Here is an 18,358-nt window from a genome sequence, read left to right on the forward strand (position 1 = left end):
ATTGAAAACAAAAGCATTTCCACCTCATATAACAAATTATAGTTGACGTATGTTTGTGTTTTTGCAACATGGTTGGTTTGCACTTGTATAAAGGAGCTTCTTTACCAGGAACCTAAATTTGAACATTAGGGAAAACATACTAGTATGCAACAGCAGGAAGAGGAAGTAGAAAGTTTCTTCCCATTTTCCTAGGCACTAGGTCCATTTTTAAGAAAATTTCAAAATAGGGCGCCTGGGTGGCTCAGTTGGTTAAGCGACTGCCTTCAGCTCAGGTCATGATCCCGGAGTCCTGGGATCGAGTCCCACATTGGGCCCCTTGCTCAGTGGGGAGCCTGGTTCTCCCTCTGACCCTCTCCCCTCTCATGCTGTTTCTCTCTCTCTCTCTCAAATAAATAAGTAAAATCTTTAAAAAAAATTTTTTTTCAAAATAAGCTCAGTTTGGCTTTGGCTCACTCCTACTTGGTATGAAAACACCCAGGGCCTTCATGTGACCTTTAGCTACCTAGAGTTACTCAGTACCCTAAGTGCCCTTTGTCTCAAACCTTACCCAGTCCCTCCTTTCTCACTTCTAGCCCTACCAAAACTACTTTTCTCTCATAGAAGGGGGGGACAGAGCTTAGTGGCAGAATCCCTTAAGATAACCAATAGTATGGTAGGTAATATGTCAATGATCAGGTGGTAGACATGTTTTTTTTTTTTTTTTTTTGCTACTTACTCATAATTTTAAGCTTTAGGATTTATAAATTAAGTTTATAAATTGATTTGTGAAAAATAAAGTCTTCAAAGTGTATATCTGATTGTTTTAGAACATACTGTTTCTTTCCATCTATATGTCTCTCTTAATAATACTGTTGTTTGAAGATAATTCAATTTATTCTTGGACTTGAGATTTTTTGTTATCATTATAATGAAAACCTTTCTTTCTGAGATACAGATGGTAAAACTTTTATATGCATGTATCAGCCACCTTACTATTATTAGTAGACTGCACAAAGGCATTTGGACTAATGGCTAATGAAGAGATGATGTGCTACCAACCTCCCTGCCACTTGTTCTTGTATGACTGAATTAAACATTACTAACCACAACCTTCTTTTTAACAAAGTCATTCTCTAGTGTTGTACAGAAATCAGTGGAATGAAACAAATTGAGTAAATACTTAATTCCCTCATTCTCCCACCCCTGCTCAAGGGTAGGCTCCTTGCAAGGTCCCTCCAAGTCTTCCTAACTAATGATGGATACACCAACTGGCAACTGGTACGGTGACAGTGGTTCCTTTTAGCTGAGTTATGGTTGTTAGCTATCTGCTAACTGGCTTTTTCTTACTGGGAAAGTCCTCGGATTAAATTTGGTTTAAAACATCTGAACAAAGACAGTTAGTATTGTAGCCCAACATGTCAATGGCCTTGATTCTTTCCCTCCCTTGTAATAATACCGCTGGCTCCTGTGTAAAAGGAAGGCAACTCTTGACTGGTCCATTTCCTCCACGCCTGATAATGGAGTCAGAAGGAAGCATGCTTCCATATTATTAGTTTATTTCTTCTTAAGTTAGAAGCAAGACAGAGGATGCAGTTCCTACAGGTTTGAATGCTCGATCATACTTAGGTGAGAATTGATGCAGTGAAAGAAAAAAAGTGCTTTAGCCAGAGTGTGCAATGAATACATAGCTCAGATCCAGACACATTCAGGCTTTAAATCTTCACCATGGTTGGCTATTTGTCTCCTACTGCCTGGGACAGTGTAGTACAAACTTTAAGGCCTGCTCTTCATCCTGTGAAGCCAGACAGGGTGCTGAGAGTCTCCCTTTTGTTTGCTTTCTCTAGGACGCTGCTGACTGAATCTATGTGATTTCTCCCAATCCGGGAGAGTGGGGCTGCTTTCTGCACATGCTCACTAGCCCCTTCCAGAAGCTCCCTCGTGTTGCCCTCCTGTGTGTGCTGGTGGCAGGCCACAGGGTGGGATGATATATGGGCGAGGGACTGAGTATTGTGTGTGTCGTGGACCATTTGTGGGGGTCTGCAGGCAGGCCATCTCCAGTGGCTCATGGGCAGATTCCTAATGGAGGCTGTGCCGTGGTTTGTATGGTCCATGTTGGTTTACTGCCCTCCAAGAGCCCTGGGTGTGGTTCTCCTAGGTGCACCCCACTCCCCCGTTGAGCAGTATATCTCAGTATTCTGGGTGGGGCTAGAAAGAGGGTTCTCTTTGGCAGCATCCTGCAGAGCTGGGGGAGCCACTGCTCACTCACATGTTCTCCCTCCCCTCCATGGGGAAATCACAGGCTGGAAGGTTTCTCTTGGTGGGGAACTGTGTCACATGGGCAGGGCTGATGAGGTTAAAGTGAAATTGTTCTTCGTGCCCTCCTCAATCTATCCAATCTCAGATTTGTTTTGCTCCACAGTGTGCTGGGTCTTCTCTGCTGGACTTCCTCACAGGCACTTCCTTTAGTTTACTGTATAACTGTGAAGATCAGTGGTTCTTTGGGGTGGGGTGGGGTGGAGATGGTAGAAAATTAGTGGACATGCTCTTAAGAGAAATGTTTTAAGACACAAAGTTAAAAAACTTAAATGAATCTCTAACTGGCAAAATTTCAGGCAAAGTAACAGAAGAGTGAAAAACAAAAGTCAGGTTGTAGGTATGTGTTGGCAGATGGGGTTAACTTTCCAGGTAACTCATACTACTAAGTGTGTATACAGTTCCTTTGGGCCATTTCTACTTTCCATGGCTTTCTCCCTTTATTGAAAGTTTAATCCAGAAATTCTTTAAAATACCAATGGCTGTTCGGGAGATCCCACCTCACCTACCAACCCTGGAGGGGAGGGGGCAGAGGGAATACCATTAACACAGAGAGAAAATGGCCCACCAGGATGTATCTCAAAAGGGGCTTACTTTCAACCTCATACTAGTAGATTAGTGTTCATAATATATATAATATATAGTTTAGGTAAATTACCACACTATAAAAATATTTAATAAAATCTTTAAGAAACTTAGAAATGACTGATGATTGATAATTCTCTTAAGTAAACAGACTACAATAACATTATAGTCACTGGCTAAGTTCCATCAGTTTTTTTTAATTCTCTTTGATTTTTTCTCTTGGTCTTCTGTTATCCTTTCTGCAGGTCGCTTCTTCAAACCCTTCATTTTCCTGGTTTGTAGTTTGCTTAGGTCTTGCTTCTGCATATGAATCCTTCCATAAGTTGTACCAAAAGTATCATGGGAGACATTTTTCTTCTTCTTTGGCTATGAAACAAGAATATATATATAAATAAATAATTATATATATTTATTATATATGTAATGGTATCTATTGTCATAAACTGGTAAAAATCTAGTGTACAACTATCTTACTAATAACTCAGAGCATCAATTCAATAATATAGTCTATAACCCTATAGAACTTTCTTCTCAAACTTAAGTACATACAAATCCCTTGAGGATCTTGTTAAAATGCACATTATAAATCAATAGGTCTAGGGTAGGACCTGAGATTCAGCATTTCTAACAATTCCCAGGTAAACTGTCAGACCACACTTTGAAAAGCAACACTATAAACTATGCTAACCATTGTCATGCATTGAGAGAATTTCCTGTGTTTAGCTTAAGGAATTGTGACTATCATTTCAATCTTTATTGGCATTCCAGAGATGCCATTTCTACTTGTTTTTCAAAACCATTCAAAAGTCAAAATACATTTTATACAAGTATGGGTTATATACACATCCTGTACTCTAAGTCACCAATCTCCACAATGCCCCAATTTTCTTTCTTGCTTAAAACTGGCAGTCTTGGCTACCAGAAAGCTCTTAGCCACAGCTGATGCATGGTTTCTACAACTCTTTTATTATCGTTTATGGTGGCTTATTTGCTTCTTCCTCCTTTTCTTTGTTCTGAGAGTCTAATTTTATGTATATTATTGAGCTCTTTCTGTATGTTCTTTAGTGTCCTATGCTGCAAATCTTTTTTGGAAAGAAGAGTGGAATATACAAATAAATATGGCACCAATCTGCAAGTTACAAACCTTGAGTGCTTTTGGCATTTTCATAGATAATTTATAAAGATCATCTGATGCCAGATGTGTCCTCCTCAGAACCAGATCCAATGAGGGACCCATCTCTTCCAATTCAATCCTTGGTGTTCTACAACCAGATTTCTTCAACAGCAACCTTTATGAAGTAGAAAAAAAAGAAATATTGCTTTGACTTTGATGGAAGTCCTATCCCCTCAAATATTTTTGTGTAAGAGAATTACAGTTCCATAAAATGACACTGTCTTTAGGAGGCTAAGCTTCTTAAATACTTTCTGCATTTAGGCCAAGTATATTCTTTGGTTTGCTGCTTTTTAAAAATCAAACACAACGGGGCGCCTGGGTGGCTCAGTCGGTTAAGCGTCTGCCTTCGGCTCAGGTCATGATCCCAGAGTCCTGGGATCAAGCCCCGCATCGGGCTCCCTGCTCCACGGGATGCCTGCTTCTCCCTCTCCCACTCCCCCTGCTTGTGTTCCCTCTCTCTCCGTGTCTCTCTCTGTCAAATAAATAAATAAAATCTTAAAAAAAAAAAAAGTTTTAAAAATCGAACACAAAAGAATACAATACTGTTCGGCGCCTGGGTGGCTCAGTCAGTTAAGCATCTGCCTTCAGCTCAGGTCATGATCTCAGGGTCCTGGAATCAAGCCCTGCATCTGGCTCCCTGCTCAGTGGGGAGTCTGCTTCTCCCTCTGACCCTCGCCCTACTCGTGTTCTCTCTCGTTCAACTAAATAAAATCTTAAAAAAAAAAAAATACAATATTGTTGAGAAACAGCAAGTGAGACAGACAATTCTAAGAAATTAAATCTTTTTTTTTTTTTCAAAGATTTTATTTGGGACGCCTGGTGGTTCAGTCAGTTAAGAGTCGGCTTTTGGCTCAGGTCATGATCCCAGGATCCTGGGATTGAGCCTGGCATCAGGTTCCCTGCTCGGCGGGGAGCCTGCTTCTTCTTCTCCTCTACCACTACCTCCTGCTTGTGCTCTCTCAGTGTGTATCAAATGAATATATAAAATCTTTAAATAAATAAATAATAAAAATAAAATATTTTATTTATTTGAGAGAGAGAAAGAGTACAAGTTGGGGGGTGGGGAGGCGGGGAAGCAGGGTCCCTGCTGATGATGATGCAGGGCTTGATCCCAGAACCTTGAGATCACAACCTGAGCCGAAGGCAGCCGCTTAACTGACTGAGCCACCCAGGCGCCCCAGAAATGGAATCCTTTGATTTGACTTCTTCATCTTACTTACAGATTTACATAATTATAAAAACAATTTCAACTGAGCCTTTGAAATGTTACGTTTACATGATTAACAAATTCTTATTTCTCTAAGACCCATTCAGAATCCACTTTTGGGCATAGTACAGACACTTACTGATCTCTATAGCTTGGAATGAACTTTAAAATCCTAATATAATGGGGCGCCTGGGTGGCTCAGTCGGTTAAGCGTCTGCCTTCAGCTCAGGTCATGATCCCAGGGTCCTGGGATCAAGTCCCACATTAGGCTCCCTGCTCAGTGGGGAGCCTATTTCTCTGCCCCTCCCTGGCTCGTGCTCTCTCTCTCTTTTGCTCACTCTCTCTCTCTAATAAATAAATAAATCTTTAAAAAAAAATTTTCTAAGTAAAAAATAATAAAATCCTAATGTAACAAAACCACAACTTTCTAGATTCTGTATGTCCAAATAGCTCTGGATCTGGAAACAGATGAGGGACATAGGCAGGAGAAGAGGAGACAAACAATCTCTTTTTGTGAGTGATACCACAAGAACAGCTCAAAGACCTGAAGATTATTTGAGCTGACTCAATTTATTCTAGTGGCCAGATCTCTACATGGAATAAGAGAATTAAATGAATAACAATGTTTATAAAAGATCAAACTTTGCGAAAAAATGATCAAACTTTTCACACCAAAGGTGGAAAGTGAGAGAGGCAACCAATGACACGAGAGAAGAGACAGAACATGAGTAAAAGCTCAGTAAGGAAAACCCACAACCAATCAACTCCAGGAAGCAGAACAGAGTGTGCACAAGCTCATTAATAGCCTTTCGGGCCCCAAATGTGTCACATGCAGACAGTCCACACCCATGGGAGGTGCATCTACTGGCTGTAAGAAGAGTCTTAATGATAGATACGCTGTATCAGACACAGTTATTTACACCAAACTGAACAAGGCAAAAACAAAACAAACACCGACCCAGGATATGTAAAAAGCAGAAGTGTTAAACAATAAAAAAAGCTCTACTAACAATAAAAGATAACATGAATATTGGTATGGGACTTAAAGGGAGCAAGCAGAGGGGAAAAAAGTCAAAACAAGAGTGCTTAGGTAACTCTCTTCATTGTGGTTCCAGGAGAAAAGAGTTGAGAGTTGTCTCAGGCCCACGGTGGAAGTCGGTGGTATCAGGGCATCTTCCCTAAAAGCTGATTTAAAGCATATGGTGGCAGTGACTGTTTTGACTGTTTTAACTCATGTATTTCTGCTTCTGCATCCACATTTTCAATACCTCCAGATAAATGATATTTATAAAGCTGAACTCATAATAAGATAAGTATCTTGTTCAGTAGACTACTTAAGAAATCAGAGAAATTGTATATATAAAAATGGCAAACTAAAAGTGTTTCTACCACTTAAAATAATTTTCAGCTAAATGGAAAAGCTGTAGATCTAGAACAGCTCATTGCATGCCTGATGGATTCACATCACCCAAGTACCCTTTTATCTATGCAAGTATCCTCCTACCAAAGTAATTTTTTGAGTGTATATAATTAAGATTATTTCCAAATAACTACACACACACACACACACACAATTAACATATGCTGTTATTTACCAAAGAATTAAGTTACAGTGCCATATTGTCTGTGTAGGTGATCTTTCTTTTTTAAAGATTTTATTTATTTATTTGAGAGAGACAGCATAAGCCAGGGGAGCAGGGCAGAGGGAGAGGGAGAAGCAGACTCCCCACTAAGCAGGGAGCCCGACATGGGACTCAATCCCAGGACCCCAAGATCATGACCTGAGCCGAAGGGCAGACGCTTAACTGAGCCAGCCAGGCGCCCCTGTGTAAATGATCTCATCTGAATTACTTCAATGGGCATGTTTATTGGCAGATCAAACTGATGGAATCAGAAGAAAACTTTCTCCAATTTTCAGTTATCTATGTATGGTTTCTGGTGATAGATCTATCATTCTTTTTCTTTATTAAACTTTTAACAGTGAAGGGGCGCCTGGGTGGCTCAGTCGTTAAGCACCTGCCTTCGGCTCGGGTCATGATCCCAGGGTCCCAGGATCGAGCCCCACATCGGGCTCCCTGCTAGGCAGGAAGCCTGCTTCTCCCTCTCCCACTCCCCATGCTTGTGTTCCCTCTCTCGCTGTCTCTATCTCTGTCAATTAAATAAATAAAATCTTAAAAACAAAACAAAACTTTTAATAGTGAAATCTAGAATCTAAAATTATTATTATTTTAGAATCTAAAATTATTGTTAATCTTTAAAAAAAAACCAACTTGTTTACTTTTTCTCAGAGGGGATGCATTAATAAAGAACTTACAAATGATTTTTCTGATCACACTAAGCAAAGAGACTGACACTGACTCATTAAAAATAAAATTAAAACCCTTTCCTTCACCCTCATCCCATCATACACACCACACTGTTTTTTAAAGATAGACATTTCATTTCCAGGCCATCATGTCACCAGCCAAATACCTACGCCCAAACTGTTACATCATATGCCTATTAATCTCCATCTCAGATCCTAACCTCAAGCTTTGTTTTGTTTTGTCTCCCTGTAAGCTCTAAATCAAAAGTGACATTCAATTCTGCAAGGTTCTATGGTACAAGATGCAGGGACGCAAAGACAACCCAACTCCTTCCTTCTCAAATGGGCTCAGGCTATTAGATATGTTGATGGGTAATTTTTATATATTTTAAAACATTATTTGCCTATTTCTTTTTTTTTTTTTTAAAGATTTTATTTATTTATTTGACAGAGAGAGTGAGAGAGCACAAGCAGGGAGAACAGTAGAGGGAGAGGGAGAAGCAGGCTCCCCACCAAGCAGGGAGCCCGATGTGGGGCTCAATCCCAGGACCCTGAGATCATGACCTGAGCCGAAGGCAGACGCTTAACCATCTGAGCCACCCAGGCGCCCCTATTTGCCTATTTCTTGAGAAAGACTGCCATTACCACTCTTGTTCAAGTTGTAATTTCCCTATTTTTCTCCCTCCCATATCCCTCTCTTCTGCTGATGTTCTCTTTTCATTACTTAAACTCCCTGTCTACAATGCTGTTTGCTTGTTAAGGTACACTAATACTTCCTTGTTTTGCATGTTTCTCCCCATAAAACCTAACCAATGTCATGGCAAAGGCAAATGTGGCAGTTACTAAAAATTTCCTGTTTTATATTCATGGCTTTGACTTTATAGTGAATAAAATTCTCCAAGGAATATAAATGGTCACTCACATATGAGGAATTAATTACTATATGATACATGGGAAGAGGTCAGTAACAATGATTTATTCCCCCCAAAAGGTCAGATCAAAGTATATTAATATAACTTCATGTTTACACTTTTTCATCCAAGAAACTCAAAGCCATTTTCTAAGATTAACCTTATTAACTTCACAAATAATGTGTATTACCTTTTACCAATTGCTTAAGGGCTGGTTCCAAGTAAAAGAAAGAGGGCAGGACACCGAAGAGTACCCTGCAAGAGTGCCTAAGGAGCTACCCTAAGTCAGACACACCTCTCCAGTATATTCCCACCTCTATCCACAACCCTCTCCCTCTTATAAAGGAATTACTATTGATCTTAGAGGGACCGCAGAATTACCTACATGGTATCACTACCTTTTGCAAAGGAAAAATGGAGGCCCTAAGCAGTGACCTGCCTAGGTCATGTGGCTAAGCCTGGCCCAGAGCCAGCTCCCTGGGCTCAGAGGTGATGCTCATTCCTCAGACCACTTCTTCCTTCCTCTCCCAAGAGCGGCACGGCCTCTGCAGACTAAGCTAATCTACATCGAATGATTTTTTTTTTTCCCACTAGCAGCTTGCTCTCACTCACAGTCTATTTTCTATTATAAATCAATAGCTAGCAGGTTATTACGGGACCCGTATAAAACATCTGGGATTAAAATTACACTAGGGTGTCTGATCTCAAAAGTTCAAACTTTTTTTTTCATTATGGGACATGCCATGCTAACCTAATGGTGATTCCAGCAATTCTTCTTAAAGTAAATGGATGAGTGGATATGTGTAATTACACTGCTAATTTATCCATGTTCTGAAATCTGATTTACTAATTTTCTGTCTGTTTTATTTTCTCTGCATTTCTTTCTTTACAAATTAATCTTTCTTTTCACTAAATACAAGTTCTGATAGAAGTGAATTCTTTCTTTCTTTTTTTTTAAGATTTTATTTATTTATTTTTGGGGGAGAGAGAGAGACACAGACAGACAGCAAGCACAAGTGGGGCAGAAGGAGTAGCAGACTCCCCGATGAGCAGAGTCCCCCTGATGCGGGACTTAATCCCAGAACCCTGGGATCATGACCTGAACTGAAGGCAGACGCTTAACTGATTGAGCCACCCAGGCGCCCTAAGTGAATACTTTCTTTGAAACTGTTTACAATGAAAGAGTTTTAGATTACTGTTATTATTCATTTCTTATTCTCAAAGATTTTGATCTTTATATTTTTAGCTCCTTTGTATCCCCAGGGTGGGCTGACACAAGTTTTTTTTTTTTTAATATTTTATTTATTTGACAGAGAGAGATACAGTGAGAGAGGGAACACAAGCAGCGGGGAGTGGGAGAGGGAGAAGCAGGCCTCCCGCTGAGCAGGGAGCCCGATGTGGGACTCGATCCCAGGACCCTGGGATCATGACCCGAGCCGAAGGCAGACGCTTAACGACTGAGCCACCCAGGCGCCCCAACGCTTTATTTTAAAGAAGAAAAAAAAAATATATGTATATCATGATTACCTCAAAAGGCACAATTGTAGCATGTCACTAAGCTTTTTAATGAAAACAAAATCAGTGTTAGGATTTATATTTATATTGTGGTAGAGGTAGGGCTAGATGGTCTAGGCTGGAGAAAGAGGGTAAAATGAATCTAGCCACTGAATCTTCTCAGTCCTTTCAGACTCGTTTTTAGGTTCAGAGTTTTGAGATTTGCTTTGGCTGGCCTAAGACTTGTGGCTTGGTGCTCTAAATCCAGTCATGAAAAAGAAGGAGGGGCACCTGGGTGGCTCAGGTGGTTAAGCATCCAACTCTTGGTTTCGGCTCAGGTCACGATTTCATGGGTCATGGGATCAAGCCCCGTATCGGGCTCCGCAAGGCGTCTGCTTGGGACCTTCTCTCCTTCTCCCTCTGCCCTCCCCTCCACTTCTCAAATAAATAAAAAAAAGATCTTAAAAAAAAAAAAAAAAGGAGATATTGCATAAAGTAGGGTCAAGACTGAATTAGTGTTCTAAGGTCAGAGGAGTGTAGCATCAGATGCTCTGGGGCCCTGGAAAAGCAGGGTTTCAGAGGAAGAAGGGCGCAGGGGAATGACAGATTTGGGGAACAACACAGACCTGCTGTGCCACTACTAGTTTGTGGACTCTCCAAACAAACTTCTGACCAAACACCAATTCTAAGTCTGAGCTCTACAAAGGTCACACTAAAATGCTAACCCTGGATTCAAAAATATGCTACACAATGTACTTACTTATAGCTTCGAAAGTAAATCTTGCCATTCAATGCAGTGAAGTGCAGAACATACTCTAAACCAGCCAGGCGGATATTTGGTACCGTGGGGCCTCTGAAGAAATCTGAAAACAAATTTGAGATCATTAAAAAAAAAAAAAAAAAAAGAGACTAACATGCTTTTAAATTCAGTTACAGAAAGCCAGATTGCAAAGTGCTCCATATTGTATCAATACGTACCTAAAAAGATAAAAAGGTGGCACAAAAACTGATCCCTGAAGAATGTCTGAGAGTCCCACTCCTCTACCATTTAAGCTCATGACTTTGTGTGTTTAGTTCACTGAGCCATGTAATTTGTCAGTTTTGAAGTTCTCACTCTAAGCCAATGCTTAACATATGCGTATATCGTATTTATCATGCATATTAACTTTTTTAAAAATGTAAATCAAAGCATAAAATTTTTTACCTATGACACAGGTAGGTTAAGATGGCAAATTTCTATCGGGCGCCTGGGTGACTCAGTCAGTTAAGCATCCAACTCTTGATTTCAGCTCAGGTCATGATCTCACGGTCGTGAGATCCAACCCTGCATAGGGCTCCACACTCAACATAGAGTCTGCTTGTCCTCTCCCTCTGCTCCTCCCCCTGCATTCTCTCAAATAAATAAATAAAATCTTAAACACACACACACACACACACACACACACACACACACACACACACACAAAACAGCTGTTCAAACTTTGACTATTAAATCAAATTAGCCTTGGTTTTATGGTAGAGGCCAACATGGAAGTAATTCTAAGAAGAAATCTCAATTATATGAGCAAAGATAATAAACTAAAGTGTTAAAGCCAGAAAAAAACCACTGAGATCCATGAGTAGGCTGTTTTCCCACAGTGTGGTAGTCATATCACTGGTGGCACATGAGATGATCTTAAATGATACACAGGCAGATATAATTTACGATGTATTATTTATTTTATCAGATACCATTTTCCATTCATGGTAGAAACATAAACTTTCCTTGTAAAAAAAAAAGGAGTCAGGATAAAGAAACATCTCCAGTGAACAACACTATGAATACTACATGGACTTGGCTAAAGTTATGAAGGTAGCATGTGAATGAAAAAAGTTTGAAAAACAACAATCATTTTATCTTAACAAACAAATTTCAAAGTCCTGTTCACCAGGGGCGCCTGGGTGGCTCAGTTGGTTAAGCATCTGCCTTTGGCTTGGGTCATGATCCCAGGGTCCTGGGATCAAGCCCCACATCGGGCTCCCTGCTCAGCGGGAGGCCTGCTTCTCCCTCTGTCTGCCGCTCCCCCTGCTGTGCTCTCTCTCTGTCAAATAAATAAATAAAAATCTTAAAAAAAAAAAAAGTTCTGTTCACTAAAAAAGCCTACAAACAATGACCAACCATGAAACAATTCCTATCACCCAGGCTGTGATTTCCAAAATAATTTCTCAATTTAAAAAAGTTCAGGCCTCCTTAGAGAAGCAGCTGATTCCAGGAATGGAGCAATGAAAGTATAAGAGGAGTCTGAAACATCAAAGGGGCAATGAATTAAAATGTGTCTCAGAACACTGCCAAAAAGACCCCTAACCCTAAAATGAGCAGGAATGATGGCTGAGATAAAGAGAGATATTAATGAGTAAGATAAAAATAAAAACCTGGCTAAATACAAGTAAGGGGGTGAAGAGGTAGAAGAAAAATTGGTTATGGTCAGAAGGAAAGCCCTAGCTTGGACCTTTTCTCAATGGATCAATTCCAAGTAAAATAAGGCCTCAAGCGTGGCTGTGTCCAGGAGTAAATATACTGAGAAAGGGCACAGAAGGCTAACCAGGGCTTTGATGGGAAAGACCAGAGGATCCAGAGTTAGAGAATAGATCAGATCCTGATTCTGCCACTTACTAGCTCTTTACTCTGGATAAATAAGTTAACTGATCTCAATTTCTTCGTCTACAACAAGGGAATATTACCATAATAAACTGAATGTTTGCCCCCACTACTCCCCCCGATCACTACCAAATTCACATGTTAAAGTCCTAACCCCTAATGAAGCTGTATTTGGGCCTCTAAGGAAGAAATTAAGGTTAAATGAGGCATGTCGTAAGGTTGGGGTTCTAGTCCCATAGGACAGTATCCTTATAAGAGACCCTACAGGAGCGCCTGGGTGGCTCAGTTGGTTAAGCATCTGCCTTCGGCTCAGGTCATGGTCCCAGGGTCCTGGGATCAAGCCCCGCATCAGGCTCCCTGCTCGGCGGGACGCCTGCTACTCCCTCTCCCATTCCCCCTGCTTGTGTTCCCTCTCTCGCTGTGTCTCTGTCAAATAAATAAATCTTTAAAAAAAAAAGAGGGAGACCCTACAAAGCTGACACCTTCCCTCCTCTCTCTCCCTCCCTCCCATGCACAGACATGAAGGAAAAGCCAGGTGAGTACATAGCAAGAAGGCAGTAAGAGTCCTCATCAGAAAATGAGATCTTGGACTTTCAGCCACCAGAACTGGGGAAAAAAAAAAAAATTTCTGTTTTTTAAGCCACCCAGTGTATGGTATTTTTTTTAGCAGCCCAAGCAGACTAATATGATTACCTTTGTAAAGCTGCAGATTACCTGACCTAAACTATGGCAGTTATTTTCATCATTATATATTTTTCAAGTGGAGTTAAGAATTAGGAAATGAAAAAGGTTAAAAAAAATTAAAATGACCACTGATATAAAGAAAGGCAATAAGAAAAAAGTAACCCAGTTAGGAAGTTAAATTTTAAGACAGGCTTTAAAGGAACATTTAATAAAACTAACCTACTACTTGATTTACTATATCTTTGTATATAAGAAATAGTAATATTAAATAGTAACCATAAAAATTAGGATACACTGAATCTAAAAATAGATATTTACTGATTTTCTATAAAGAAAAGCAAGACCACTAAGATTAACTACAAATTTATATAGTACTTAAGAAAGCAAAACAGAAGCAAAATTCAGAATGAACAAAATGGCTACCTGGCATAAAAACACTGAAGTTAATAAGTTAACTTTTCTTTCTGGCCAACTACCAAAAAAAAAAAAAAAGAACTTCCTAAAAGGAAGCAAGCCCTTGATAAAATCCTCTTTCCCTACTGTTCTACTTTATTTCATATGAACATAAAACATACACCAAGGAGTCTACAGCTGGTCTTACTTCATATTTATATTAAAAACTCAACTTCCCTTGGGGCCTGACAATCTCACTTCATTCCTCTACCTTTCTTCTTCCCCAGATTCCTTTTGGGTTTTCACTCCCTCCCCTTCACCACTGCATTATGTGGTTATTCCTGCCATCTAGTGGAAGCACGAAATAATAAAGTTCTCATAAAAACTACTTAAAAGCAAACAAAAGCATTCTCTGTTTTAACAAATATATATTGACAATTGATAATTATACAGGAGAACTAGGGGAAAAAAGGCAGAAAATCTGAGCCAATGGAGTACAAGAACAAGAAATCCTGGCTAAAAACCACCCTTGATATTTTGGGGTGTGTAATATTGAAAAAAGGAAATGTTGGTCATTGTCTTTCATTGTTGTTTTTTTTTTAAATTCATGAAAAATTCAGGTAAGAACCTATAGCAAAGACTGCAACGAGTCAGTTGTTCAGCATGGGCAAGATGGGCGGCAGAGGCAGAAAAGCTCAGCCTTTGGTTTTCATTTTGGCTCACCTACTTAATAGCTCTTAATGTCTCTAACCTTCCATTTTCCCATCTGTAAAGTGGAGTATCACTAAACTCAAGAGCTTTAGTAAGGATTGAACTGAGCACTACTCAGTTCTTTAAAACACAGCCATTTTTTTAAAGTAACTTCTAAACCCAACATGGGGCTTGAACTCATGACCCCGAGATCAAGAGTGTGATGCTCTACCAACTGAGCCAGCCAGGTGCTCCCAAAATAGCCATTATTAGTAAGAGAAATGAAAAGTTTTGAAAATTGCAATCCCAACAATAAAACCATAAATAATCACAACAAGGAAAAATGAAAGCAATGTGTCTACCCACAAATGTTTTTCAGTTGGTTCAGATTTGTTTCATTTTTTATTTTTTAAGATTTATTTATTTTAGAGAGAAAGAGAACGCAAGCGGGGGAAAGGGCATAGGGAGAGAGAATCCTCAAGCAGACTCCCCACTGAGCACAGAGCCCAACACAGGGCTCAAACCCAGGATCCTGAGATCATGACCTGAGCCAAAATTGAGAGTCACATGACTGAGCCACACAGGCACCCCCCAGTTGGTTCAGATTTGTAAAGAGCATGTGTACAATTTAATTTACTTATAACAGGCAGCTCTTCCTGCCCATGGGTTCTGTCTCTGTGCTTTAATAAAAACACCTTTTCGCACCGAAAAAAAAAAAAATAGAAGAAGAACTTATTTGTAACATATACTCCAACACTCCAAAAGTGATCTAGGGCAAAGTATATCAAAATCCAAAAGAAGGACAACCAAAAAACTGTAGTAAAGCTTGTAAGAATGGTCAAGAAGGGACACCTGGGTGGCTCAGTTGGTTAAGCGTCTGCCTTCGGCTCAGGTCATAATCCCAGGGTCCTGGGATCGAGTCCTACATCAGGCTCCCTGCTCAGTGGGGAGTCTGCTTCTCCCTCTGCCTGCCGCTCCCCCTGCTTGTGCTCTCTTTCCTCTCTCTCACTGACAAATAAATAAATAAAATCTTTAAAAAAAAAAAAAAAGAGGGGCGCCTGGGTGGCTCAGTCAGCTGGGCATCTGCCTTCGGCTCAGGCCATTATCCCAGGATCCTGGGATTGAGCCCCGCATCGGGCTCCTTGCTCAGCTGGGAGCCTGCTTCTCCCTCTCCCTCTGCTGCTCCCCTGCTTGTGCTGTCGAATAAATAAATAAAATCTTTAAAAAAAAAAAAAAAAGAATGGTGCAAGGACAGCTCAGATGGAATAAATTACTTAAACTTGAAAAAATGCTGCTGTGTATCAGAAGAGTTTATATCGCTAGGGACGAACTACATTACTTTCCAAAGTTAGAAAAGAGCTGGCAAAAGTGATCACAAAATATTAAGTAGGATTAATATTAGCAACCTTTAAGAAATTACAGAGAACAATAACGCCAGCTTTTCAAAAAAGGGGAGAAAAAGTGATTTAAAATAGGTAAATTTAACGTCAATCCCAGATAATGACAATAACTGTATACTGGATTTTAAGAAGGTGACTTGTGAACACAAAGGAAAAGATGTAGTCATTACATAAATCATTAGGAACTAATGTAGTTCACTAAGAATAAGTCATCTGTAAGACAATTTTACAAGGTCGTGAGAATAAAGCAATACATATAAAGTACTTAGTACATGCTTGGCACTTAGGATGACAACGATAATGAGATAAAAGGAGCTGGGAAGTCACTGAAGGTTTCCTGGGGAAGAAACTTGATCTAAAACTTGCAAGAATGAAAGAAACTAGGTAAATAAGAATGAAATCAGAAAAGACAATAGGAAAGTGCATGATATATTTTCAATAAACCACTTTTTTAATGGAAAAGAGGGAGGAAAGTGGGAGAGATAAAAAACAAAACAAAACAAGTTATAAGGGGTTATAGTGTAAAAAGCCTTGCACATCCGCCTAAGAAAAATTAATAGAGGTTTTTGAGTTCGAAGCTGATGATGTATAACAATCTTGAAAATTTAACTTTTCAATTTTCTAAATTTAATGATGCCAATGACAGGAAATGGGTGTAAGCATTTTATAAAGTATAAAATGCTTTATAAATAGGTTGATACTGAAGTTACTATAGCATCAAAAAATAATAATGGTCTATGCAATATAGCATCCCTTAACCTCTCCCCTGCTAGTGGGGAATAAAACAAAAAATGAAAAGGGGGAAAAAAAGAGATCAAAAAGAAAAAGCTGTGTACCTACAGTGAAGTGGCAAAGTGTCACCAATGACAGTCCTAGATTGCCTACCTCCCCTATCCTGGGGATAATAAGTATTAAAATGCTTACCAATAAGAAGACTTTTTAGCCTTCTGTAGTCTTCTGTTACATCAAAATCATCACCAGCAAATATTAACATGGGTTTTGTTCCCTCGGGACATTTACTATTCTATGAAATGGAAAAAAAATTATAATGATATAATTATCAATTCTAAACCACCTATAAGCTGGTTTTAAAGTAGTCAATACTTACATACAGTGATTAGTTCTCATATTTTGACTGTCCTAAAACTATGTTTATGAATATTGATTAAAATCTAAAGACTTGGGGTGCCTGGGTGGCTCAGTCGGTTAATCATCTGCCTTCAGCTCAGGTCATGATCCCAGGGTCCTGGGATGGAGTCCCACATTGGGCTCCCTGCTCGGTGGGGAGTCTGCTTCTCCCTCTACCCCTACCCACTGCTCATGAACTCTCTCTCTGTCTCTCAGATAAATAAAATCTTAAAAAAAAAAAAATTAAGACTTAAAACTACAGTTGCAACTTTTAAATTAAAATACAGTTTCTTGTTTCATTCCCTCACATTGTCAAATAAGTGGTCAAAGAATGATTCAAAGAATAAAATAAAAAGCTAAAATTGCTGCAAACCATACATAGCCCTTTAACAGCCAGCATCTCAGAGTCTAAACAAAGTTAATTTCTTTCAATTATTTACTACCTCTGTACCTTTACCTACTGTATCATATAAACAGTATTTTAGGGGTGCTTGGGTGGCTCAGTCTGTTAAGCAGCTGAGGTCATGATCCTGGGGTCCTGGGACTGGGGTCCTGGGATCGAGCCCCATGTCGGGCTCAGCGGGGAGTCTGCTTCTCCCTCTCCCTCTGCCCCTCCTCCCTCTTGGTGCATGTGTGCATGCTTCTCTCTCTCTCTCTCACTTGCTCTCTCAAATAAATTTTTAAAAATCTTTAATAAACAGTACTTTTAAATGAAAGCTAATCTAAACTACCAACTAAACAGGGGCGCCTGGGTGGCTCAGTCGTTAAGCGTCTGCCTTCGGCTCAGGTCATGATCCCAGGGTCCTGGGATGGAGCCCCGCATCGGGCTCCCTGCTCCGTGGGAAGCCTGCTTCTCCCTCTCCCACTACCACCTGCTTATGTTCCCTCTCTCGCTGTGTCTCTCTCTATTAAATAAATAAAAAATCTTAAAAAAAAAAAAACAAAAAAACTACCAACTAAATATTCACATGAGAAGCAACAGAATTTTATACAAGCTATAGAAAGTATGAGCAAACCTTACTCGGCATGACTGAAGCTCTTACTATAAAAGTATTTTGTCCTGTTTTGGATTTTTTTTATACAAAGAATAACATGATGTGAATAATAAGAATCTTTAAAAGCCACAAAAATAAAAGAAAAAATCTAACAAAAAAATTCTTTAACTGAATGATTAATTTCTGAAGGCAAACGGGTGTTAGTCTGAGCTTTCCGTTGATTCTAGCACCTCTACTCTGGTTCCAAACAAGGACTGTACAAATCTAGAAATAAACAAACAAACAAACAAAACTGGACAAGAAAACAAACATCCTCTGCCCTAGGACCAGAGGTCACGTTGCTTCCCTGTTCACCATGACCACTTTTGTTGACACTCTCTGCTTCCAAACTCTGAACCTTAACTGTCTATACTTAGGAGGTGTGCCTAAGATCTGTCTGCGTGATCTAGGGCCTGAAGGGAC

The 18,358-nt window shown here is 39.7% G+C and overlaps 1 protein-coding gene across 2 annotated transcripts in view; it reads right to left on the reverse strand.

The window, feature by feature from the left end:
- Positions 1 to 2,688: 2,688 nt before the first annotated feature.
- RPF2 (ribosome production factor 2 homolog) overlaps positions 2,689 to 18,358 on the reverse strand; it is a 34,455-nt gene continuing 18,785 nt past the window's right edge. For both annotated transcript variants that reach the window (XM_036086521.2, XM_036086522.2), the window contains exons 7-10: positions 16,698 to 16,797; positions 10,729 to 10,831; positions 4,022 to 4,166; positions 2,689 to 3,243 (exon numbers count right to left, since the gene is read on the reverse strand). In XM_036086521.2, coding sequence (XP_035942414.1) covers positions 3,064 to 3,243; positions 4,022 to 4,166; positions 10,729 to 10,831; positions 16,698 to 16,797 — 528 coding nt within the window. In that variant the 3' untranslated portion in view covers positions 2,689 to 3,063. The remainder of the gene's footprint in view (positions 3,244 to 4,021; positions 4,167 to 10,728; positions 10,832 to 16,697; positions 16,798 to 18,358) is intronic.

Source organism: Halichoerus grypus, chromosome 9, assembly GCF_964656455.1.
Source record: "Halichoerus grypus chromosome 9, mHalGry1.hap1.1, whole genome shotgun sequence".
Taxonomy (NCBI): Eukaryota; Metazoa; Chordata; class Mammalia; order Carnivora; family Phocidae; genus Halichoerus; species Halichoerus grypus.